This window comes from Coregonus clupeaformis, chromosome 23 (genome assembly GCF_020615455.1).
Source record: "Coregonus clupeaformis isolate EN_2021a chromosome 23, ASM2061545v1, whole genome shotgun sequence".
Lineage (NCBI taxonomy): Eukaryota > Metazoa > Chordata > Actinopteri > Salmoniformes > Salmonidae > Coregonus > Coregonus clupeaformis.
The window spans coordinates 52,946,601-52,973,770 of record NC_059214.1 but is presented as its reverse complement, the minus strand read 5'-3'; the positions used below and the strand labels follow the sequence as shown (position 1 = coordinate 52,973,770).

The window sequence follows — 27,170 nt, the reverse complement described above, 5'->3', positions numbered from 1 at the left end:
GAATAGGGCTAGAGATGGTACTGTGGTGAATAGGGCCAGGGATGATACTGTGGTGAATAGGGCCAGGGATGATACTGTGGTGAATAGGGCTAGAGATTATACTGTGGTGAATAGGGCTAGAGATGATACTGTGGTGAATAGGGCTAGAGATGGTACTGTGGTGAATAGGGCCAGGGATGATACTGTGGTGAATAGGGCTAGAGATTATACTGTGGTGAATAGGGCTAGAGATGATACTGTGGTGAATAGGGCTAGAGATGGTACTGTGGTGAATAGGGCCAGGGATGGTACTGTGGTGAATATTTTTATTTATTTATTTATTTTTTAGTCATTTAGCAGACGCTCTTATCCAGAGCGACTTACATGAGCAATTATGGTTAAGTGCCTTGCTCAAGGGCACATCGACAGATCTTTCACCTAGTCGGCTCGGGGATTAGAACCAGCAACCTTTCGGTTACTGGCACAACGCTCTTAACGACCTAAGCTACCTGCCGCCCCAGGGATGGTACTGTGGTGAATAGGGCTAGAGATGGTACTGTGGTGAATAGGGCTAGAGATGATACTGTGGTGAATAGGGCTAGAGATGGTACTGTGGTGAATAGGGCCAGGGATGGTACTGTGGTGAATAGGGCCAGGGTATGTGATGGTACTGTGGTGAATAGGGCTAGAGGTTCTAATCCCCGAGCCGACTAGGTAAAAAATCTGTCGATGTGCCCTTAAGCAAGGCACTTAACCCTAATTGCTCCTGTAAGTCGCTCTGGATAAGAGCGTCTGCTAAATGACTAAAATGTAAAATGTAAATGTAGAGATGATACTGTGGTGAATAGGGCTAGAGATGATACTGTGGTGAATAGGGCTAGGGTATGTGATGGTACTGTGGTGAATGGGGCCAGGGTATGTGATGGTACTGTGGTGAATAGGGCTAGAGATGATACTGTGGTGAATAGGGCCAGGGATGGTACTGTGGTGAATAGGGCTAGGGATGGTACTGTGGTGAATAGGGCTAGAGATGATACTGTGGTGAATAGGGCTAGAGATGGTACTGTGGTGAATAGGGCTAGAGATGATACTGTGGTGAATAGGGCCAGGGTATGTGATGGTACTGTGGTGAATAGGGCTAGAGATGGTACTGTGGTGAATAGGGCCAGGGTATGTGATGGTACTGTGGTGAATAGGGCTAGGGTATGTGATGGTACTGTGGTGAATATGGCTAGAGATGGTACTGTGGTGAATAGGGCTAGAGATGGTACTGTGGTGAATAGGGCCAGGGTATGTGATGGTACTGTGGTGAATAGGGCTAGGGTATGTGATGGTACTGTGGTGAATAGGGCTAGTGTATGTGATGGTGCTTGGTATTTGATTCATTCAGTCCTTTAACATTGTATCTGACCTGCTGCATGTTTCTGTGTCCTCAGTGTAAAGAAGGAGGCTTTCCTCATGACCTGTGGCTGAGTGTGAGTGCAGAGAACGTGTCGGTCTACAAGAGAGGAGAACCCAAACCTCTAGAGACATTCCCCTACGAACACATCATCTTCTTCGGCGCTCCGCAGGCCGCTACCTATAAGATCACAGTGGACGACAGAGAGATGTTCTTTGAGACACCTCTGGTACAGTATACCACCATAATACAACATTAGAGAAATAGTAGCCTGTTCCCAGGTCTGTTTATAACACCAGATTAGAAATGCTTTGCATCCTTTCAGTAGCCTGTTCCCAGGTCTGTTTATAACACCAGATTAGAAATGCTTTGCATCCTTTCAGTAGCCTGGTCCCAGGTCTGTTTATAACACCAGATTAGAAATGCTTTGCATCCTTTCAGTAGCCTGGTCCCAGGTCTGTTTATAACACCAGATTAGAAATGCTTTCAATAGAAATGCTTTCAGTAGCCTGTTCCCAGGTCTGTTTATAACACCAGATTAGAAATGCTTTGCATCCTTTCAGTAGCCTGGTCCCAGGTCTGTTTAGGCTCATGCCAACATGTTTGACATGACAATGAACGACAGGGAGTCTACATGATAGCAAACTGACTGGCACCCCAGGCTAGCCTTTCAGAACATCACCCAACAAGGCCTTGGCTGTTACGATGCTTCTAAACACGTCTGTTCAGTGTGTGTTGTACCTTTTCCCTGCTGTTAAAACTCTATCATCTGTGGTGTTTCAGGTTGGAGAGATCACCAAGATCATGAAAGCCTACATCAACATGATAGTGAAGAAGAGATGCAGTGTCAGATCTGTGTCCAGCTACGGAACCAACTGGATCAGGTGATTAGGGACAGGACAGGACACAGCCCAGTTGGCTTCCCACCGCCCCAGGCTAACAGGCTAACAGGACAGGACAGGACAGGACACAACCCAGTTGGCTTCCCACCACCCCAGGCTAACAGGCTAACAGGACAGGACACAGCCCAGTTGGCTTCCCACCACCCCAGGCTAACAGGCTAACAGGCTAACAGGCTAACAGGACAGGACACAGCCCAGTTGGCTTCCCACCGCCCCAGCCTAACAGGCTAAAAGGACAGGACAGGACACAGCCCAGTTGGCTTCCCACCGCCCCAGGCTAACAGGCTAACAGGCTAACAGGCTAACAGGACAGGACACAGCCCAGTTGGCTTCCCACCACCCCAGGCTAACAGGCTAAAAGGACAGGACAGGACACAGCCCAGTTGGCTTCCCACCGCCCCAGGCTAACAGGCTAAAAGGACAGGACAGGACACAGCCCAGTTGGCTTCCCACCACCCCAGGCTAACAGGCTAACAGGACAGGACACAGCCCAGTTGGCTTCCCACCGCCCCAGGCTAACAGGCTAAAAGGCTAACAGGACAGGACACAGCCCAGTTGGCTTCCCACCACCCCAGGCTAACAGGCTAACAGGACAGGACACAGCCCAGTTGGCTTCCCACCACCCCAGGCTAACAGGCTAAAAGGACAGGACAGGACACAGCCCAGTTGGCTTCCCACCACCCCAGGCTAACAGGCTAACAGGCTAACAGGACAGGACAGGACACAGCCCAGTTGGCTTCCCACCGCCCAGGCTAACAGGCTAAAAGGCTAACAGGACACAGCCCAGTTGGCTTCCCACCACCCCAGGCTAACAGGCTAACAGGACAGGACAGGACACAGCCCAGTTGGCTTCCCACCGCCCCAGGCTAACAGGCTAAAAGGACAGGACAGGACACAGCCCAGTTGGCTTCCCACCGCCCCAGGCTAACAGGCTAAAAGGACAGGACAGGACACAACCCAGTTGGCTTCCCACCACCCCAGGCTAACAGGCTAACAGGACAGGACAGGACACAGCCCAGTTGGCTTCCCACCACCCCAGGCTAACAGGCTAACAGGACAGGACACAGCCCAGTTGGCTTCCCACCGCCCCAGGCTAACAGGCTAAAAGGACAGGACAGGACACAACCCAGTTGGCTTCCCACCGCCCCAGCCTAACAGGCTAAAATGACAGGACAGGACACAAGCCATTTGGCTTCCCACCGCCCAGGCTAAAAGGCTAAAACACTAACAGGACAGGACACAGCCCAGTTGGCTTCCCACCTCCCCAGGCTAACAGGCTAAAAGGCTAACAGGACAGGACACAGCCCAGTTGGCTTCCCACCGCCCCAGGCTAACAGGCTAAAAGGCTAACAGGACAGGACACAGCCCAGTTGGCTTCCCACCGCCCCAGGCTAACAGGCTAAAAGGACAGGACAGGACACAGCCCAGTTGGCTTCCCACCACCCCAGGCTAACAGGCTAAAAGGACAGGACAGGACACAACCCAGTTGGCTTCCCACCGCCCCAGCCTAACAGGCTAAAATGACAGGACAGGACACAAGCCATTTGGCTTCCCACCGCCCAGGCTAAAAGGCTAAAACACTAACAGGACAGGACACAGCCCAGTTGGCTTCCCACCGCCCCAGGCTAAAAGGACAGGACAGGACACAGCCCAGTTGGCTTCCCACCACCCCAGCCTAACAGGCTAACAGGCTAAAAGGACAGGACAGGACACAGCCCAGTTGGCTTCCCACCGCCCCAGGCTAACAGGCTAAAAGGACAGGACAGGACAGGACACAGCCCAGTTGGCTTCCCACCGCCCCAGGCTAACAGACTAAAAGGACAGGACAGGACACAACCCAGTTGGCTTCCCACCTCCCCAGGCTAACAGGCTAACAGGACAGGACAGGACACAGCCCAGTTGGCTTCCCACCGCCCCAGCCTAACAGGCTAAAATGACAGGACAGGACACAAGCCATTTGGCTTCCCACCGCCCAGGCTAAAAGTCTAAAACACTAACAGGACAGGACACAACCCAGTTGGCTTCCCACCGCCCCAGGCTAACAGGCTAAAAGGACAGGACAGGACACAAGCCAGTTGGCTTCCCACTGCCCCAGGCTAACAGGCTAAAAGGACAGGACACAGCCCAGTTGGCTTCCCACCACCCCAGGCTAACAGGCTAAAAGGCTAACACTACAAGGCTAAAAGTCTATGAAGACAAGAGGGACTGTTCTCCTCAACCCAGATGTCTGGATAACTGAAGGCTGTTAATCAGCTACTCAATAACTTGTTCACCTCCGTTGACAACAAGGAATCTCATCTAGAAGATTCTAAGAACCGTAGTGTGTTTCTCAGGGCGTATAGATGTGGTAAAGAGGTCAATGGAACTAGACCAAAACAATGGAAATGCCATGGAAACGCGTGGGGGAAAGATCCAGAATCTCCTCATTGCCCCCCAGCAACATTACCCTATATTTAGCCTGTTGTTTATATGTGTGTTTCACACTATGTTGAGGTAGACATCAGAGTATAATGCTTGTATGGATGTCAACCCCAATACATGTTAATTTCATCGTCACCAATCAACTGCGTTACAGTTAAAAACGACTTTGACTACCACCACTGATTTCTGTATGCTAGCTATGCTAACCAGCTTATACGAATGGGAGTTAGCATTTAGCAGTCACTTCTTCTAAACCTGGAAAGGGACAACTTCTACATGTTATGCAGCGAAAACAGCCAAATATATCCAAATCAGACTTTAGTAACTACATTGTGAGTCTATTGCAATACATCAATCGTGACGGATTTGACAAATATCCACTTTGTTAGATCAGATTTGTTGAATGTCCGCCAATCCGGCGTCCCCACGGTCTGCATTCCATTGACCTCTTTACCGCATCTATGCCAACAGAACATTCTAGAACATTCTAGAATGTGTAGAACTAAATGTTTAACTGCTTTCCTCAACCATTGCATATAGCTATTCCCTAGCTGTCGACAGAGTGGATAACCGACCATGTTATTTTCTGCCATTATTTACATCAATTTATCAATGGTATGGACCAATCAAGTGTCACATGTCGCATCAGATGTCCTTTTGCATCAAGTTTGACCATTTCAAATACCTTTCCAATGGACTGAGATTCAGATTGACTGAGAAGTCTCACTGTCAAGCCCTCCCTGACAATAGCTCCCCTTCCTTATGAGAATGTTGTGTCTTCTTTTGAAAGTGCAAATGTGTTATTATTATTATTATTATTATTATTATTATTCTAACATATGAGTTGTTCATGTTTGGGCACCCAACTATAGCATTCTATATTTATAATTAGAAGAAGTGATTTATGTAAGGATATACTATGTGGTCAATGTTGATCCTCGGGGGCAGTCATCGCTCATTACAATACTCTCTATTGCCACACAATAGGGAGATAAGGTTTGGAGACTTCCCCTCAGGTTTGATGAGCAATATGAGTCCAATTTCAGACCACCGACCCGGGGAGTTGAACCTCTTTACATTTTAATGCCTTAAATAGTTTCACTGCTTCCATCCATGTTTTTATTCATCTACTTTGGACTATAAGTCATAGTTTTGCCTTTCAGGAATGGCATCCTCCAACAGGTGTATGTTATAACACAGGTGGCCAAGGCTGCCATTCTACTCAGTGCCTGAGAAGCAGGGTTTAAACCACATGGTTTCAACTCTGGTGAAATGACACTTGCCTTTTATATAAGACTAGAACAAACCAATATATAGTCCATTGCTTCTTATTACTAATACATTTAGGATATTTATTTACACTAAAGGCTGTGGTATTCAGTAAACACAGTGGTTAATATAAAAATGTGCGTATTTCTGTAAAACATGATTATAGAAGTTAGTCTCCAGTATTTTAAATAATTTAACTGTTATATTTGCTATTATGAATCGATTATTTTATTTTTTTGTCCTTGTAATGATTGTGACTGAAACTGTTGTTTAATGAGAGATGTTTTGAAGAGACAAGCAGGAGATTCTGTTACTGAAGGATGTATTGTTGTTTGGTCATTATGGGAGGGGACATTGTCTCACGTCAGATGACGTCACTCCTCCGTCTTGTTGGACGTGGAACTCAGATTCAAATTTCAATATTGAGCATCCGCCATTCAAAAAATTAAAACATAGTTCCTCATTTTTGATATCACTGCGCTAGCATGTGATTCTCCATGAAATAGGCAGAATAACCAACTAGCTAAATTATTACAAACGTTGTGACAGTGATTTAATAGTTTGCAATTGTGAGAAAATAAAAACAAACCAGTGGCTACCTTCTGCACAAATTCTGTGCCAGGACGTAGGTCGCCAGGCAGTGACTAGATCAGCTGTGTAGCTAACTGTTGTCGCTAGCTAGCTAATCAGCTAGCTCTTCCGTCACTGACATAAAAAGCTTGCTTTGCCTGTTTAAATTACCCTGAAGTTGTAGACATGCAGCCCCACAATTAATAGGAACTGGCTGTTATCACAAATCAGTCCATAGATCAGCATGATGCTCCTCGATTGTATCGTTGGGTAAGCTGAGCACAGCAGCAGCTGCTTCATGAAAACTCATAATAATGTAAGCATTAGCACTACTAGCTACAGCAGCTTGCTAGCTAGCTTTTGTTGGAAGATTCAACATTGTGTGCAGCACTAAGTAGGTAGCTGGTTGGTTAGCAGCACTAAGTAGGTAGCTGGTTGGTTAGCAGCACTAAGTAGGTAGCTGGTTGGTTAGCAGCACTAAGTAGGTAGCTGGTTGGTTAGCAGCACTAAGTAGGTAGCTGGTTGGTTAGCAGCACTAAGTAGGTAGCTGGTTGGTTAGCAGCACTAAGTAGGTAGCTGGTTGGTTAGCAGCACTAAGTAGGTAGCTGGTTGGTTAGCAGCACTAAGTAGGTAGCTGGTTGGTTAGCAGTGTCGTTTCAGTCAAGATGATTTCAGTGACTCACTCAGCTGTTGGACAAATGTATGCTTTTCGTGCCCATGGTCAAACTTCAGAAATACTGCTCATTAAAGTACAATAATCCTTAGCTAAATGTAAAATGGGACGACTAAGACTTCCTCACCAAACACACACTATTGACATACTGTATTTATTATTTGAACATAAATGAATTCAGACAGTTCTGAGGCAGAAATGGGGTTCAGCAGACGATGTCAACAAGGTCATATGTTCAAACGTTATGGCAGCCCATTGTAGCCTGACTACGTCTGATCTATCCCATTACCCTTTGCGAGATACAAGACGGGTCAGTGCAGACGGAATCCACCGCTATCTGATGTAAGACAATGGGAGGGTGGGGTGTTTACTATGTGTAATTCTAATAGTCAGGAAGAGAGGGTCAGGAATCACTATAAGCAGACACAGGCTGTTTCTCAGCTTTCTGTGGTTGCGTCTGAATTGGCACCCTATTCCCTATATAGTGCACTACTTTAGACCAGGGCTCTGGCACCCTATTCCCTATATAGTGCACTACTTTAGACCAGGGCTCTGGCACACTATTCCCTATATAGTGCACTACTGTTGACCAGGGCTCTGGCACCCTATTCCCTATATAGTGCACTACTGTTGACCAGGGCTCTGGTCATATAGAGAATAGGCACCCCTCTCTGTTGTTGCTGCCGGCAGCCGCACCAGAACTACTATGACTGGTTTCCCTTTATCATTACTGTACTTTTGACATTTTTCTGTTTATTTGGAGAGAGAGAAAAATTGAAAAAATCTGGAGATGATTTTTTTGTAACTGGATTTACAAAATGCTTAATAAATTATTGTATTTCAAATCAAATCAAATTTTATTTGTCACACGCGCCGAATACAACAGGTGTAGACCTTACCGTGAAATGCTTACTCACAAGCCCTTAACCAACAATGCAGTTCAAGAAATAGAGTTAAGAAAATATTTGCTAAATAAACTAAAGTAAAAAATAAAATAAAAAGTAACATAATAAAATAACAATAACGAGGCTATATACAGGGGGTACCGGTACCGAGTCAATGTGCGGGGGTACAGGTTAGTCAAGGTAATTTGTACATGTAGGTAGGGGTAAAGTGACTATGCATAGATAATAGACAGCGAGTAGCAGCAGCAAAAGGGGGGGGGGTCAATGTAAATAGTCCGGGTGGCCATTTGATTCATTGTTCAGCAGTGTTATGACTTGGTGGTAGAAGCTGTTAAGGAGCCTTTTGGACCTAGACTTGGCGCTCCGGTACCGCTTCCCGTGCGGTAGCAGAGAGAACAGTCTATGACTTGGGTGACTAGAGTCTTTGAAAAAATGTTGGGCCTTCCTCTGACACCGGCTGGTATAGAGGTCCTGGATGGCAGGAAGCTTGGCCCCAGTGATGTACTGTGCCGTACGCACTACCCTCTGTAGCGCTTTACGGTCGGATGCCGAGCAGTTGCCATACCAGGTGGTGATGCAACCGGTCAGGATGCTCTCGATGATGCAGCTGTAGAACTTTTTGAGGATCTGGGGACCCATGCCAAATCTTTTCAGTCTCCTGAGGGGGAAAAGGTGTTGTCGTGCCCTCTTCATGACTGTCTTGGTGTGTTTGGACCTTGATAGTTTGTTGGTGATGTGGACACCAAGGAACTTGAAACTCTCGACCAGCTCCACTACAGCCCCGTCGATGTTAATGGGGGCCTGTTCGGCCTTCCTTTTCCTGTAGTCCACGATCAGCTCCTTTGTCTTGCTCACATTGAGGGAGAGGTTGTTGTCCTGGCACCACACTGCCAGGTCTCTGACCTCCATATAGGCTGTCTCATCGTGGTCGGTGATCAGGCCTACCACTGTTATGTCGTCAGCAAACTTAATGATGGTGTTGGAGTCGTGCTTGGCCACGCAGTCGTGGGTGAACAGGAAGTACAGAAGGGGACTAAGCACGCACCCCTGAGGGGCCCCGGTGTTGAGGATCAGCGTGACAGATGTGTTGTTGCCTACCCTTACCACCTGGGGGCGGCCCGTCAGGAAGTCCAGGATCCAGTTGCAGAGGGAGGTGTTTAGTCCCAGGGTCCTTAGCTTAGTGATGAGCTTTGTGGGCACTATGGTGTTAAATGCTGAGCTGTAGTCAATGAACAGCATTCTCACATCGTTGTTGCTTTTGTCCAGGTGGGAAAGGGAAGTGTGGAGTGCGATTGAGATTGTGTCATCTGTGGATCTGTTGGGGCGGTATACGAATTGGAGTGGGTCTAGGGTTTCCGGGATGATGGTATTGATGTGAGCCATGACCAGCCTTTCAAATCACTTCATGGCTACAGACGTGAGTGCTACGGGCGGTAATCATTAGGCAGGTTACCTTCGCTTCCTTGGGCACAGGGACTATGGTGGTCTGCTTGAAACATGTAGGTATTACAGACTCGGTCAGGGAGAGGTTGAAAATGTCAGTGAAGACACTTGCCAGTTGGTCCACGTATGCTCTGAGTACACACCCTCGTAATCCGTCTGGCCCCACGGCCTTGTGAATGTTGACCTGTTTAAAAGTCTTGCTCACATCGGCTACAGAAAGCGTGATCACATAGTCGTCCGGAACAGCTGGTGCTCTCATGCATGCTTCAGTGTTGCTTGCCTCAAAGTGAGCATAAAAGGCATTTAGCTTCGTCTGGTAGGCTAGCGTCACTGGGCAGCTCGCGGCTGTGCTTCCCTTTGTAGTCCGTAATAGTTTGCAAGCCCTGCCACATCCAACGAGCGTCAGAGCTGGTGTAGTAGGATTCAATCTTAGTCCTGTATTGACACTTTGCCTGTTTGATGGTTCATCTGAGGGCATAGTGGGATTTCTTATAAGCGTCCGGATTAGTGTCCCGCTCCTTGAAAGCGGCAGATCTAGCCTTTAGCTTGATGCGGATGTTGCTTGTAATCCATGACTTCTGGTTGAGATATGTACGTATGGTCACTGTGTGGACGACGTCGTCGATGCACTTAATGATGAAGCCGGTGACTGAGGTGGTATACTCCTCAATGCCATTGGATGAATCACGGAACATTTCCAGTCTGTGCTAGCAAAACAGTCCTGTAGCGTAGCATCTGCGTCATCTGACCACTTCCGTATTGAGCGAGTCACTGGTACTTCCTGCTTTAGTTTTTGCTTGTAAACAGGAGGATATAATTATGGTCAGATTTGCCAAATGGAGGGCGAGGGAGAGCTTTGTATGCGTCTCTGTGTGTGGAGTAAAGGTGGTCTAGAGTTTTTTTTCCTCTGGTTGCACATTTAACATGCTGGTAGAAATGAGGTAGAACGGATTTCAGTTTCCCTGCATTAAAGTCCCCAGCCACTAGGAGCGCCGCTTCTGGATGAGCATTTTCGTTTGCTTATGGCCTTATACAGCTCGTTGAGTGAGGTCTTAGTGCCAGCATCGGTTTGTGGTGGTAAATAGACAGCTATGAATAATATAGATGAGAACTCTCTTGGTAGATAGTGTGGTCTACAGCTTATCATGAGGCACTCTACCTCAGGCGAGCAAAACCTCGAGACTTCTTTAATATTAGACATCGCTCACCAGCTGTTATTGACAAATAGACACACACCCCCACCCCTCGTCTTACCAGACGTTGCTGCTCTGTCCTGCCGGTGCACAGAAAACCCAGCCAGCTCTATATTATCCATGTCGTCGTTTAGCCACGACTCGGTGAAACGTAAAATATTACAGTTTTTAATGTCCAGTTGGTAGGATATTCTCCACCATAGATCATCCAGTTTTTAATGTCCCGTTGGGAGGATATTCTTGATCTTAGATCATCCAGTTTGTTTTCCAGTGATTGCACGTTGGCCAATAGAATCGATGGTAGTGGTGATTTACTCACTCGCCTACGAATCCTCACAAGGCACCCGACCTTCGCCGACCTTCCCCGACCTTCGCCCCCTGTATCTCCTTCTTTTCTTGACGTGAATGACAGGGATTTGGGCCGGTCTCCGGGAAGCAGTATATATTTCGCGTCAGACTCACAACCTGTTTGGTGTTGTCTGTACGGTGTTGTCTGTACGGTGTTGTATGTACGGTGTTGTCTGTACGGTGTTGTCTGTACGGTGTTGTCTGTACGGTGTTGTCTGTACGGTGTTGTCTGTATGTCAACACGTAGCTACTGTACTATGACACAAAAGCAGTTTCTGGCCTTTGAAATAACAAAAACACTGTAAGAACGGCCCATGTTCTGAATTCTGTCGCTGTACATTTCAAAAGTGCTGAACAAATAGTTACAGTGGGGAAAAAAAGTATTTAGTCAGCCACCAATTGTGCAAGTTCTCCCACTTAAAAAGATGAGAGAGGCCTGTAATTTTCATCATAGGTACACGTCAACTATGACAGACAAAATGAGAAAAATAAATCCAGAAAATCACATTGTAGGATTTTTAATGAATTTATTTGCAAATTATGGTGGAAAAAAAGTATTTGGTCAATAACAAAAGTTTCTCAATACTTTGTTATATACCCTTTGTTGGCAATGACACAGGTCAAACGTTTTCTGTAAGTCTTCACAAGGTTTTCACACACTGTTGCTGGTATTTTGGCCCATTCCTCCATGCAGATCTCCTCTAGAGCAGTGATGTTTTGGGGCTGTCGCTGGGCAACACGGACTTTCAACTCCCCTCCAAAGATTTTCTATGGGGTTGAGATTTGGAGACTGGCTAGGCCATTCCAGGACCTTGAAATGCTTCTTACGAAGCCACTCCTTCGTTGCCCGGGCGGTGTGTTTGGGATCATTGTCATGCTGAAAGACCCAGCCACGTTTCATCTTCAATGCCCTTGCTGATGGAAGGAGGTTTTCACTCAAAATCTCACGATACATGGCCCCATTCATTCTTTCCTTTACACGGATCAGTCGTCCTGGTTCCTTTGCAGAAAAACAGCCCCAAAGCATGATGTTTACACCCCCATGCTTCACAGTAGGTATGGTGTTCTTTGGATGCAACTCAGCATTCTTTGTCCTCCAAACACGACGAGTTGAGTTTTTACCAAAAAATTCTATTTTGGTTTCATCTGACCACATGACATTCTCCCAATCCTCTTCTGGATCATCCAAATGCACTCTATCAAACTTCAGACGGGCCTGGACATGTACTGGCTTAAACAGGGGGACACGTCTGGCACTGCAGGATTTGAGTCCCTGGCGGCGTAGTGTGTTACTGATGGTAGGCTTTGTTACTTTGGTCCCAGCTCTCTGCAGGTCATTCACTACATTTACATTTACATTTTAGTCATTTAGCAGACGCTCTTATCCAGAGCGACTTACAGGAGCAATTAGGGTTAAGTGCCTTGCTCAAGGGCACATTTACGTCATTTAGCAGACGCTCTTTCCAGAGCGACTCACAAATTGGTGCATTCACCCTATAGCCAGTGGGATAACCACTTTACAATTTTTTTTGGGGGGGTAGAAGGATTACTTTATCCTATCCCAGGTATTCCTTAAAGAGGTGGGGTTTCAAATGTCTCCGGAAGGTGGTGAGTGACTCCGCTGTCCTGGCGTCGTGAGGGAGCTTGTTCCACCATTGGGGTGCCAGAGCAGCGAACAGTTTTGACTGGGCTGAGCGGGAACTATGCTTCCGCAGAGGAAGGGAGCCAGCAGGCCAGAGGTGGATGAACGCAATGCCCTCGTTTGGGTGTAGGGACTGATCAGAGCCCGAAGGTACAGAGGTGCCGTTCCCCTCACTGCTCCATAGGCAAGCACCATGGTCTTGTAACGGATGCGAGCTTCAACTGGAAGCCAGTGGAGTGTGCGGAGGAGGGGGGTGACGTGAGAGAACTTGGGAAGGTTGAACACCAGACGGGCTGCGGCGTTCTGGATGAGTTGTAGGGGTTTAATGGCACAGGCAGGGAGGCCAGCCAACAGCGAGTTGCAGTAATCCAGACGGGAGATGACAAGTGCCTGGATTAGGACCTGTGCCGCTTCCTGTGTAAGGCAGGGTCGTACTCTCCGAATGTTGTAGAGCATGAACCTGCAGGAGCGGGTCACCGCCTTGATGTTAGCGGAGAACGACAGGGTGTTGTCCAGGGTCACGCCAAGGCTCTTCGCACTCTGGGAGGAGGACACAACGGAGTTGTCAACCGTGATGTCGAGATCATGGAACGGGCAGTCCTTCCCGGGAGGAAGAGCAGCTCCGTCTTGCCAGGGTTCAGCTTGAGGTGGTGATCCGTCATCCATACTCGATATGTCTGCCAGACATGCAGAGATGCGATTCGCCACCTGGTTATCAGAAGGGGGAAAGGAGAAGATTAGTTGTGTATCGTCAGCGTAGCAATGATAGGAGAGGCCATGTGAGGATATGACAGAGCCAAGTGACTTGGTGTATAGGGAGAAAAGGAGAGGGCCTAGAACTGAGCCCTGGGGGACACCAGTGGTGAGAGCACGTGGTGCGGAGACAGCTTCTCGCCACGCCACTTGGTAGGAGCGACCGGTCAGGTAGGACGCAATCCAGGAGTGAGCCGCGCCGGAGATGCCCAGCTCGGAGAGGGTGGAGAGGAGGATCTGATGGTTCACAGTATCAAAGGCAGCAGACAGGTCTAGAAGGACAAGAGCAGAGGAGAGAGAGTTAGCTTTAGCAGTGCGGAGAGCCTCCGTGACACAGAGAAGAGCAGTCTCAGTTGAATGACCAGTCCTGAAACCTGACTGGTTTGGATCAAGAAGGTCATTCTGAGAGAGATAGCAAGAGAGTTGGCTAAAGACGGCACGCTCAATAGTTTTGGAAAGAAAAGAAAGAAGGGATAGTGGTCTGTAGTTGTTGACATCAGTGGGATCGAGTGTTGGTTTTTTGAGAAGGGGAGCAACTCTCGCTCTCTTGAAGACGGAAGGGACATGGCCAGCGGTCAAGGATGAGTTGATCAGCGAGGTGAGGTAGGGGAGAAGGTCACCGGAGATGGTCTGGAGAAGAGAGGAGGGGATGGGGTCAAGCGGGCAGGTTGTTGGGCGGCCTGCAGTCACAAGTCGCAGGATTTTATCTGGAGAGAGAGGGGAGAAAGAAGTCAAAGCATAGGGTAGGGCAGTGTGAGTAGGACCAGCAGTGTCATTAGACTTAACAAACGAGGATCGGATGTCGTCAACCTTCTTTTTCAAAGTGGTTGACGAAGTCATCCACAGAGAGAGAGGGGGGGCGGGGGGTGGGGGGAGGATTCAGGAGGGAGGAAAATGTGGCAAAGAGCTTCCTAGGGTTAGAGGCAGATGCTTGGAATTTAGAGTGGTAGAAAGTGGCCTTAGCAGCAGAAACAGATGAAGAAAATGTAGAGAGGAGGGAGGAAAAGATGCCAGGTCGGCAGGGAGTTTAGTTTTCTTCCATTTCCGCTCCGCTGCCCGGAGCTCTGTTCTGTGAGCTCGCAATGAGTCATCAAGCCACGGAGCTGGAGGGGAGGACCGAGCCGGCCGGGAGGATAGGGGACACAGAGAGTCAAAGGATGCAGAAAGGGAGGAGAGGAGGGTTGAGGAGGCAGAATCAGGAGATTGGAGGGAGAAGGATTGAGCAGAGGGAAGAGATGATAGGATGGAAGAGGAGAGAGTAGTGGGAGAGAGAGAGCGAAGGTTGCGGCGGCGCATTACCATCTGTGTAGGGGCAGAGTGAGTAGTGTTGGAGGAGAGCGAGAGAGAAAAGGAAACAAAGTAGTGGTCGGAGACATGGAGGGGAGTTGCAGTGAGATTAGTAGAAGAGCAGCATCTAGTAAAGATGAGGTCAAGCGTATTGCCTGCCTTGTGAGTAGGGGGGACGGTGAGAGGGTGAGGTCAAAAGAGGAGAGGAGTGGAAAGAAGGAGGCAGAGAGAAATGAGTCAAATGTGGACATAGGGAGGTTGAAATCCCCCAAAACTGTGAGGGGTGAGCCATCCTCAGGAAAGGAACTTATCAAGGCGTCAAGCTCATTGATGAACTCTCCAAGGGAACCTGGAGGGCGATAGATGACAAGGATATTAAGCTTAAATGGGCTAGTGACTGTGACAGCATGGAATTCAAATGAGGAGATAGACAGGTGGGTTAGGGGAAAAATTGAGAATGTCCACTTGGGAGAGATGAGGATTCCTGTGCCACCACCCCTCTGACCAGATGCTCTCGGGGTATGCGAGAACACATGGTCAGACGAGGAGAGAGCAGTAGGAGTAGCAGTGTTTTCAGTGGTAATCCATGTTTCCGTCAGCGCCAGGAAGTCGAGGGACTGGAGGTTAGCATAGGCTGGGATGAAGTCAGCTTTGTTGGCAGCAGAACGGCAGTTCCAGAGGCTGCCTGAGACCTGGAACTCCACGTGGGTGGTGCGTGCAGGGACCACCAGGTTAGAGAGGCAGCAGCCACGCGGTGTGAGGCGTTTGTGTAGCCTGTGCAGAGAGGAGAGAACAGGGATAGGCAGAGGCATAGTTGTAGGTCCCCCTGTGTGGTTCTGGGATTTTTGCTCACCGTTCTTGTGATCATTTTGACCCCACGGGGTGAGACCTTGCGTGGAGCCCCAGATCGAGGGAGATTATCTGTGGTCTTGTATGTCTTCCATTTCCTAATAATTGCTCCCACAGTTGATTTCTTCAAACCAAGCTGCTTACCTATTGCAGATTCAGTCTTCCCAGCCTGGTGGAGGTCTACAATTTTGTTTCTGGTGTCCTTTGACAGCTCTTTGGTCTTGGCCATAGTGGAGTTTGGAGTGTGACTGTTTGAGGTTGTGGACAGGTGTCTTTTATACTGATAACAAGTTCAAACAGGTGCCATTAATACAGGTAATGAGTGGAGAACAGAGGAGCCTCTTAAAGAAGAAGTTACAGGTCTGTGAGAGCCAGAAATCTTGCTTGTTTGTAGGTGACCAAATACTTATTTTCCACCATAATTTGCAAATAAATTCATAAAAAATCCTACAATGTGATTTTCTGGATCATTTTTTTCTCAATTTGTCTGTCATAGTTGACGTGTACCTATGATGAAAATTACAGGCCTCTCTCATCTTTTTAAGTGGGAGAACTTGCACAATTGGTGGCTGACTAAATACTTTTTTCCCCACTGTATATTGACTACGTCCGTCCTAGCTCGCTCATGAATGTCTTAATTGCCTCTTATCGGCTTGTCGTCCCCTTATGCCATAGTTTGTACATCTCAATTGTCAGTAGAAACCACATTTGTTTAAGCAAGTCAGCCATATCAGCTATGTCTTTTAAAAATGCAGTAAATGAGGCTGAATGAACTGTTTCTCTGCCAGACAAGGCTCCGCTGATAGCCAGGTGTAGCGGTGGTAAGGTGTTGGGACTGCTGTTTGGACTCTGCTGTTGGGACAGCTTTATGGAGGCCCTAACAGTTTGTGGGCACCGTTTGTCACCGTTATAGTGCAGTTAACATATTGTTTAGTGTTGTGTAGTGGCTTTGCTGGCATGCATCAAAAAATAAAACATGTGTTTGCCCCACCAAGATTTACATGCTAAAATGCAGATATAATGATGTCCAGCTTCTTGGACACTTGTGCTGTATAATTAATCACTGTGGCTATAAATGCTACAAGATCCACCTTCTTCACAATGAGTGTATCCAGGTCACCCGATTGACTTAAAACACTAGCAACTGGTTGCAATGCATCCACCGCCATATCTTCAACACTGTTGCCTCTTTCCCCTTCAACTCTCTTAACTACCTACACATTGGAGATCTGTTGTACAGCCCTGATCCTTGACACCTCAACCTCCTTCACCCTAACAGGGCACTCAGGTCAACCTCCTTCACCCTAACAGGGCACTCAGGTCAACCTCCTTCACCCTAACAGGGCACTCAGGTCAACCTCCTTCACCCTAACAGGGCACTCAGGTCAACCTCCTTCACCCTAACAGGGCACTCAGGTCAACCTCCTTCACCCTAACAGGGCACTCAGGTCAACCTCCTTCACCCTAACAGGGCACTCAGGTCAACCTCCTTCACCCTAACAGGGCACTCAGGTCAACCTCCTTCACCCTAACAGGGCACTCAGGTCAACCTCCTTCACCCTAACAGGGCACTCAGGTCAACCTCCTTCACCCCTAACAGGGCACTCAGGTCAACCTCCTTCACCCTAACAGGGCACTCAGGTCAACCTCCTTCACCCTAACAGGGCACTCAGGTCAACCTCCTTCACCCTAACAGGGCACTCAGGTCAACCTCCTTCAACCTAACAGGGCACTCAGGTCAACCTCCTTCACCCTAACAGGGCACTCAGGTCAACCTCCTTCACCCTGACAGGGCACTCAGGTCAACCTCCTTCACCCTAACAGGGCACTCAGGTCAACCTCCTTCACCCTGACAGGGCACTCAGGTCAACCTCCTTCACCCTGACAGGGCACTCAGGTCAACCTCCTTCACCCTAACAGGGCACTCAGGTCAACCTCCTTCACCCTAACAGGGCACTCAGGTCAACCTCCTTCACCCTAACAGGGCACTCAGGTCAACCTCCTTCCCCTAACAGGGCACTCAGGTCAACCTCCTTCACCCTAACAGGGCACTCAGGTCAACCTCCTTCACCCTAACAGGGCACTCAGGTCAACCTCCTTCACCCTAACAGGGCACTCAGGTCAACCTCCTTCACCCTAACAGGGCACTCAGGTCAACCTCCTTCTCCCTAACAGGGCACTCAGGTCAACCTCCTTCTCCCTAACAGGGCACTCAGGTCAACCTCCTTCACCCTAACAGGGCACTCAGGTCAACCTCCTTCACCCTAACAGGGCACTCAGGTCAACCTCCTTCACCCTAACAGGGCACTCAGGTCAACCTCCTTCACCCTAACAGGGCACTCAGGTCAACCTCCTTCACCCTAACAGGGCACTCAGGTCAACCTTCTTCACCCTAACAGGGCACTCAGGTCTGGAGGATGATCCCCACCACAGTTGCAACATGTTCCATTCACAGATTCTTCAATATCGTACTTCTTCCGTCTACAAACATTTGACACGTGACAATATTTACCATTTCCACACTGTAATGGTTTGGACGCAAATGCTCTCACCATACCTCACATATCCAAGCTTCACATGTTCTGGTAGAGTCTCCTCAAACAACATAATAATATCGACAGGCTTTTCTCCTCCCTTCCATTTACCATGCGGGTCAGGTGATCTGCCCTGACCACTCCTGGGAAGGTACTCATCATCTACTGAATATCCAACGAGGCTCCACCCAGTTCTACAGTGAGGGAAAAAAGTATTTGATCCCCTGCTGATTTTGTACGTTTGCCCACTGACAAAGACATGATCAGTCTATAATTTTAATGGTAGGTTTATTTGAACAGTGAGAGACAGAATAACAACAAAAAAATCCAGAAAAACGCATGTCAAAAATGTCATAAATTGATTTGCATTTTAATGAGGGAAATAAGTATTTGACCCCCTCTCAATCAGAAAGATTTCTGGCTCCCCAGGTGTCTTTTATACAGGTAACGAGCTGAGATTAGGAGCACACTCTTAAAGGGAGTGCTCCTAATCTCAGCTTGTTACCTGTATAAAAGACACCTATCCACAGAAGCAATCAATCAGATTCCAAACTCTCCACCATGGCCAAGACCAAAGAGCTCTCCAAGGATGTCAGGGACAAGATTATAGACCTACACAAGGCTGGAATGGGCTACAAGACCATCGCCAAGCAGCTTGGTGAGAAGGTGACAACAGTTTGTGCGATTATTCACAAATGGAAGAAACACAAAAGAACTGTCAATCTCCCTCGGCCTGGGGCTCCATGCAAGATCTCACCTCGTGGAGTTGCAATGATCATGAGAACGGTGAGGAATCAGCACAGAACTACACGGGAGGATCTTGTCAATGATCTCAAGGCAGCTGGGACCATAGTCACCAAGAAAACAATTGGTAACACACTACGCCGTGAAGGACTGAAATCCTGCAGCGCCCGCAAGGTCCCCCTGCTCAAGAAAGCACATATACAGGGCCGTCTGAAGTTTGCCAATGAACATCTGAATGATTCAGAGGAGAACTGGGTGAAAGTGTTGTGGTCAGATGAGACCAAAATCGAGCTCTTTGGCATCAACTTAACTCGCCGTGTTCGGAGGAGGAGGAATGCTGCCTATGACCCCAAGAACACCATCCCCACCGTCAAACATGGAGGTGGAAACATTATGCTTTGGGGGTGTTTTTCTGCTAAGGGGACAGGACAACTTCACCGCATCAAAGGGACGATGGACGGGGCCATGTACCGTCAAATCTTGGGTGAGAACCTCCTTCCCTCAGCCAGGGCATTGAAAATGGGTCGTGGATGGATATTCCAGCCTGACAATGACCCAAAACACACGGCCAAGGCAACAAAGGAGTGGCTCAAGAAGAAGCACATTAAGGTCCTGGAGTGGCCTAGCCAGTCTCCAGACCTTAATCCCATAGAGAATCTGTGGAGGGAGCTGAAGGTTCGAGTTGCCAAACGTCAGCCTCGAAACCTTAATGACTTGGAGAAGATCTGCAAAGTCGAGTGGAACAAAATCCCTCCTGAGATGTGTGCAAACCTGGTGGCCAACTACAAGAAACGTCTGACCTCGGTGGCATAACCCTTGTTGGCAATCACAAAGTACTAAGTCATGTTTTGCAGAGGGGTCAAAAACGTATTTCCCTCATTAAAATGCAAATCAATTTATGAAATTTTTGACATGCTTTTTTCTGGATTTCTCACTGTTCAAATAAACCTACCATTAAAATTATAGACTGATCATGTCTTTGTCAGTGGGCAAATGTACAAAATCAGCAGGGGATCAAATACTTTTTTCCCTCAATGTGTATATATATGTAATAATATTGTAACTCCTTTGGCAGGCGCCCTGCTCCGAAGATCAATACATGTTACTTCTGACGTGGACAATTTTGCCAGATCCAGTGCACGCTTCTTCTGTTCTTCATCAACACAATTAACCAAAACAAGACCGCTTCTAATCGGTGCCCCAGCACATTGACTCTGTACCGGTACCCCCTGTATATAGCCTCCCTACTGTTATTTCACATTGACTCTGTACCGGTACCCCCTGTATATAGCCTCCCTACTGTTATTTCACATTGACTCTGTACCGGTACCCCCTGTATATAGCCTCCCTACTGTTATTTCCCATTGACTCTGTACCGGTACCCCCTGTATATAGCCTCCCTACTGTTATTTCCCATTGACTCTGTACCGGTACTCCCTGTATATAGCCTCCCTACTGTTATTACACATTGACTCTGTACCGGTACCCCCTGTATATAGCCTCCCCACTGTTATTTCACATTGACTCTGTACCGGTACTCCCTGTATATAGCCTCCCCACTGTTATTTTACTGATGCTCTTTAATTATTTGTTATTTTTAACTTAACACTTTTTTTCTTAAAACTGCATTGTTGGTTAAGGGCTTGTCAGTAAGCATTTCACTGTAATGTCTACACCTGTTGTATTCGGCGCATGTGGCAAATAAACTTTTATTCTAGTCACCTTGTGTAACAATGTACACTGGGAGTCAGGAAGCAAGTACAGGGAGTGCATTTAATGATAAATGAAACAAAACAAGAGTCAGGAACAGAATCAATAACGCCTGGGGAAGGAACCAAAGGGAGTGACATATATAGGGGAGGGAATCAGGAAGGGGATGGAGTCCAGGTGAGTCTGATGAGGCGCTGGTGCGCGTAACGATGGTGACAGGTGTGTGTAATAAAGAGCAGCCTGGTGACCTAGAGACATTATGGGACTGGTCCTTGTCTTCATTATGGGACCGGTCCTTGTCTTCATTATGGGACCGGTCCTTGTCTTCATTATGGGACCGGTCCTTGTCTTCATTATGGGACCGGTCCTTGTCTTCATTATGGGACCGGTCCTTGTCTTCATTATGGGACCGGTCCTACAACTTATACTCATTTGGTTCCATTCTTTGATATCTCTATTTACTATTTTTTCATTATCACACACTTCACTAGCTGCACTTTCAGATTCAAGCACAGTCGCCATTTCCTCCTCTCAGGCCTGCTGCTTTCCTGATCATTAATTGCAGGTCTAAAACAGTCCCTGGTGAGTTGAGTTTCAGGGTACTAGACAACATTATTCTGACATGATTGTTACTTTAATGATTGTTAAATGCTGATGTTCATTATGTCAGTGTTTGTTTTGTAAGGTATTTGGTTTAGCTGAAGTCTTTGGTTTGTAATGTTTGGATACCTGAATGTAGCCAGCCACGCCTTGTTGTTGTGTTATATATAACACTTGATCCTTGGCATCTAGACAAACCTCTGAAAATGTATTGCCAAAGACTTAGGGCAGGGTTTCCCAAACTCAGTCCTTGGGACCCCAAGGGGTGCATGTTTGGGTTTTTGCCCTAGCACTACACAGCTGATTCAAATAATCAACTAATCATCAAGCTTTGATCATTTGAATCAGCTGTGTAGTGCTAGGGCAAAAAAACAAAACTTGGGACCAAGTTTGGGAAAAGCTGACTTAGGGGGGAACATGTCTGATTACTCTTCCCATTAATGTGCCTAAAATGCACCATCTAAAAACACTCCGTTTAGACTGAAGATTGTCAAACATTTCAACTAATTCAATAATACAAGTATGTGGACACCCCTTCAAATTAGTGGATTTGGCTATTTCTACAACGCCTGTTGCTGACGGGTGTATAAACTCGAGCACAGAGCCATGCAATCTCCATAGACAAACATTGGCAGTAGAATGGCCCATACTGAAGAGCTCAGTGACTTTCAACGTGGCACCGTCATAGGATGCCACCTTTCCAACAAGTCAGTTCGTCAAATGTCTGTCCTGCTAGAGCTTCCCCGGTCAACTGTAAGTGCTGTTATTGTGAAGTGGAAACGTCTAGGAGCAACAACGGCTCAGCCGCGAAGTGGTAGGCCACACAAGCTCACAGAACGGGACCGCCGAGTGCTGAAGCACGTAGCGCGTAAAAATCGTCTGTCCTCGGTTGCAACACTCACTACCGAGTTCCAAACTGCCTCTGGAAGCAACGCCAGCACAATAACTGTTCATCGGGAGCTTCATGAAATGGGTTTCCATGGCCGAGCAGCCACACACAAGCCTAAGATCACCATGCGCAATTCCAAGTGTCGGCTGGATTGGTGTAATGCTCGCTGCCATTGGACTCTGGAGCAGTGGAAACGCATTCTCTGGAGTGATGAATCACGCTTCGCCATCTGGCAGTCCAAAGGACAAATCTGGGTTTGGTGGATGCCAGGAGAACGCTACCTGCCCCAATGCATAGTGCCAACTGTAAAGTTTGGTGGAGGAGGAATTATGGTCTGGGGTTGTTTTTCATGGTTCGGGCTAGGCCCCTTAGTTCCAGTGAAGGGAAATCTTAACACTACAGCATACAATGACATTCTAGACGATTCTGTGCATCCAACTTTGTGGCAACAGTTTGGGGAAGGCCCTTTCCTGTTTCAGCATGACAATGCCCCCGTGCACAAAGTGAGGTCCGTACAGAAATGGTTTGTCGAGATCGGTGTTGAAGAACTTGACTGGCCTGCACAGAGCCCTGACCTCAACCCCATCGAACACCTTTGGGATGAATTGTAATTACGACTGCGAGCCAGGCCTAATCGCCCAACATCAGTGCCCGACCTCACTAATGTTCTTGTGGCTGAATGGAAGCAAGTCCCCGCAGCAATGTTCCAACATCTAGTGGAAAGCCTTCCCAGAAGAGTGGAGGCTGTTATAGCAGCAAAGGGGAGACCAACTCCATATTAATGCCTATTAATAACCCCCCCCTCCCCCTCCCCTCCCCTCCCCTCCCATCCTCTAGTGTCTATGCTGCAATAGTCTATTGATAATTAACATGGATCTTTACACTTAATACATTCATTCATCCAGGTGATAGAAATGGCTGTCCGATTTTGCTTAATTCACGGGAGCGCGCATTAAACCGATTCGCGCGCTCATGTGTGCACGGTCCCAACAAAACATATAGACACGTGACCCAGTGAGCCAATCCGAGTTTAAAACCCTATGCGCGCTCCTGGTCGAAACGAAGGAAACGGGAAGAGGTGAAAGAAGCGCTAACATTTAGCGATCTGTCTGTAAATTAGTAACTCTCAGAACATTAACTAGCTACACAATGTCTGAAGAAAAGCCAAAGGTAAGAAATGTTGTGTGTGATTGAATATTTCCGTGCATTCTGCCTGTCGAGCGTACTGATATGTGGGTGATAACGTTAGATTGCCAGATTCCGGTTTGAGCGGGTAAAAAGAGAAAACAAAAGGTTGTTCGATTTGCGGACATTTGGCCGTGCAACGTTTTGCGTGTAGCTAACCAACTATCTGATAGATGTATGCCTAGATGTAGTGTACTCTTATCTACTGTTTCGTGAGGTGATTGTTTGCAGTGAAACAGCGCCATTGTGACTTTTCTGCGCCCATTGGAATGGGGACCAACGTTGTCTCTTTGCGGCTTTTTGAGCTAACTAACTAGCATGCTAACGTTAGCCTAACCCCCCCCCCATGGCCGGCCAGTTAGCTAGCTATCTAGGTTAGCATGGCTCTTGTTGCTAGAGGTAGCTAGCTAAGCTATTGCTGCTAGCTAAAAAGCTAAACACAAACAAATGTTTGACACCAAGCAAGGATATTATTCTTCGCCAGACCGTGTGAACTCCTCACCCTACCAGTACTGTTATGCTCCTCTATTGGGAAATAGTTGTCATTGTGAGATGCAGGGCAACCTTACAAAAAATAAACTTGGTCCCAATGGGACTCAGCTAAAATGAAGGTACAATAAAATACAACCGTTAGCAGTGTGCACCGCTAGGTAGCTAACGGAGCTATATTACAGATGGATTGCTGTTGCCATAAAACTAGCTAGCTAATATCTTCATGTTACAATGCGTGTTGAGATGCTTTAATGTTAGCCAAAAAGTTTGCTTTGTCTAATGCATAACATTAGCTATATTAGACTGTAGTGATATAAACAATATAGATATTGTCTCTGAAATACACCCTTTCCCCACTGTTTCAGGAAGGAGTGAAGACTGAAAACGACCACATCAACCTAAAGGTTGCAGGTCAAGATGGGTCAGTCGTCCAGTTCAAAATCAAAAGGCACACTCCGCTCAGCAAGCTGATGAAAGCGTACTGCGAAAGACAGGTGAGGTTTTCCTTAAAGTTTACATTCATCTGACTACTCTTCTGCTGAGGCTGATTGGACAACCTTACAGGGCAACTCCTGACCACAGTAACTTGCTAGATGAGTATATATATAACCTCTCCCCTTTATTTCAGGGTTTGTCAATTAGACAGATACGGTTTAGGTTTGACGGACAGCCAATCAACGAAACGGACACACCTGCACAGGTAGGTGACACTTTCGTTATAGTCCTCTATAATGCAAAGATTCAAACAAACTGATATCATGCACAGACGGAGTTACATGTAGACATATTTTGTGACCTACTGACAATTCTATGTATTTGTGTTGGCAGCTTGAGATGGAAGACGAGGACACTATTGATGTATTTCAACAACAGACCGGAGGAGGCTCCTCCTTCTCGGAGGCTTCTCTTAAAAGTGTATGGACCCCTCTCTGAGGCTCCTCCCTCTCTGAGGACAGAAACACACTTGAATAGCAGCAATGTTTTTTTATTTTATTAAATAATTGTTCAGCTTTATTTTTTATTTTATTTTGGGATCTATCCGCTCGTAGCCATGGTCTTATCTTTGTCATGATCACAAGCTGGATTTCATGCCACCTATCCACAAATGTCTTGTTTAAATTCATACTGAGGATGGACTAGATAAACTGCTTGGAGTCATGTTTTGGAGAATATGTATTTGTTTCACACACGGGACAATGGTGATGTGGGGGGGTTCAACTCATTCAGGGTTAGTCCCAAATGGAACCCTATTCCCTTTATAGTGCACTACTTTAAACAACGTGTATATGGTCAATAGGGGGCTGTTTGGGACGTGCCCTCAATCTACCATAGGTTGAGGGACTTCTAGTGTTGAACAGGTCTCATAATATGCAACATGCTATAGTTTTTTTTTTTTTTGTCTACTGTTTTTAAGTACATCTTGCAAAATATATACAGTCCAAGTGATCAATTTAAATCCTGTTCAAGGAATATTGGTGAATGGGCCCTTCCTCTAGTGCAGTTTAGATTGAATTGCTATGTCTGTCTGGACCAAAATCCTAACTGAAGTGTCGTGAACAGAAATGTCTTGGTGATATGATAGATTAGGCGTTTCAGGTCTATTTTTAACAACACTTGAAAGGGTGCATCATACCTTTCACATGTCTCTGTTTGGTTTCGACCCCCTTCCACACAGATTTAAGGGGAGTAGTTGAGCTGTACTTTGGATTTCTCCTGCTTTTAACCCATCCCACTGCATCACTGATATTTTATGACAAAATAAAAGGGAATCCACCCTGACTTCAACAACCCTTGACTTTCTTTTGTTTAGCCTTTAGCTATAACCAAGACTTCATGAACTGATCTTCCCACCTGCCTTCAGACCGTTGTGTGGACTGGGGCCTTGAATAGGGAACACAGGTCCACTGATCCGCTGTTTCTCTAATGATTTGTATATTCTTTTACTACTGTATCCAATAAATATAGTTTGGTACTCAGCTTCCTTGTTTGCATGCTGTGTGAGGAGTGCTGAAAGACTTGCTGGCTTCCCACATTAGGATATCTCACACCACACATCTTACCAAATATTGTCCCACCTGGACAAGAGGAACACCTACGTGAGAATGCTATTCATTGACTACAGATCAGTTCAACACCATAGTGCCCTTAAAGCTCATCACAAAGCTAAGGACCCTGGGACTAAACACCTCCCTCTGTAACTGGATCCTGGACTTCCTGACGGGCCGCCCCCAGGTGGTAAGGGTAGGTAACAACACATCTGCCACGCTGATCCTCAACACGGGGGCCCCTCAGGGGTGCGTGCTCAGTCTTCTCCTGTACTCCCTGTTCACCCATGACTGCGTGGCCAGGCACGACTCCAACACCATTAGGTTTGCAGACGACACAACAGTGGTAGGCCTGATCACCGACAATGATGAGACAGCCTATAGGGAGGAGGTCAGAGACCTGGCCGTGTGGTGCCAGGATAACAACCTCTCCCTCAACGTGATCAAGACAAAGGAGATGATTGTGGACTACAGGGGGAAAAAAAGAGGACTGAGCACGCCCCCATTCTCATCGACGGGGCTGTAGTGGAACAGGTTGAGAGCTTCGAGTTCCTTGGTGTCCACATCACCAACAAACTATCATGGTCCAAACACACCAAGACAGTCGTGAAGAGGGCACGACAAAGCTTATTCCTTCTCAGGAGACTGAAAAGATTTGGCATGGGTCCTCAGATCCTCAAAAAGTTATACAGCTGCACCATCGAGAGCATCCTGACCGGTTGCATTACCGCCTGGTATGCAACTGCTTGACCTCCGACCGCAAGGCACTACAGAGGGTAGTGTGTACGGCCCAGTACATCACTGGGGCCAAGCTTCCTGCCATCCAGGACCTCTATACCAGGCGGTGTCAGAGGAAGGCCCTAAAAATTGTCAAAGACTCAAGCCACCCTAGTCATGGACTGTTCTCTCTGCTACCGTACGACAAACAGTACCGGAGCGCCAAGTCTAGGTTCAAAAGGATTCTTAACAGCTTCTACCCCCAAACCATAAGACTCCTGAACAGCTAATCATGGCTACCTGGACTATTTGCATTGTCCACCCCACCCCATCTTTATACGCTGCTGCTACTCTGTTTATTATCTATGTATAGTCACTTTAACTCTACCCACATGTACATATTACCTCAACTACCTCAACTAGCCGGTCCCCCCGCACATTGACTCTGCACCGGTACATTTACATTTTAGTCATTTAGCAGACGCTCTCATCCAGAGCGACTTACATGAGCAATTAGGGTTAAGTGCCTTGCTCAAGGGCACATCGACAGATGTTTCACCTAGTCGGCTCGGGGATTAGAACCAGCGACCTTTCGGTTACTGGCACAACGCTCTTAACCAC

The 27,170-nt window shown here is 47.2% G+C and overlaps 2 protein-coding genes across 3 annotated transcripts in view; both read left to right on the top strand.

The window, feature by feature from the left end:
- Positions 1 to 2,766, top strand: part of LOC121556643 (unconventional myosin-X-like) — a 294,837-nt gene extending 292,071 nt beyond the window's left edge. Inside the window, exons 40-41 of the mRNA XM_045206479.1 lie at positions 1,416 to 1,607; positions 2,162 to 2,766. Coding sequence (XP_045062414.1) covers positions 1,416 to 1,607; positions 2,162 to 2,266 — 297 coding nt within the window. The 3' untranslated portion in view covers positions 2,267 to 2,766. The remainder of the gene's footprint in view (positions 1 to 1,415; positions 1,608 to 2,161) is intronic.
- A 2,202-nt stretch (positions 2,767 to 4,968) lies between these two features.
- On the top strand, positions 4,969 to 25,764 carry LOC121558894 (small ubiquitin-related modifier 3). Of its 2 annotated transcripts, none has more exons than XM_041872235.2 (4): positions 4,969 to 6,856; positions 24,153 to 24,281; positions 24,416 to 24,487; positions 24,616 to 25,764. In XM_041872235.2, the coding sequence occupies exons 1-4, from the start codon at positions 6,839 to 6,841 to the stop codon at positions 24,718 to 24,720; spliced, it is 324 nt and encodes a 107-aa protein (XP_041728169.1). In that variant the 5' UTR covers positions 4,969 to 6,838; the 3' UTR covers positions 24,721 to 25,764. The 2 variants fall into 2 exon arrangements, with proteins under 2 accessions (XP_041728169.1, XP_041728168.1); XM_041872234.2 differs by lacking the exon at positions 4,969 to 6,856 and adding an exon at positions 23,137 to 23,280.
- The last annotated feature ends 1,406 nt before the right edge of the window (positions 25,765 to 27,170 follow it).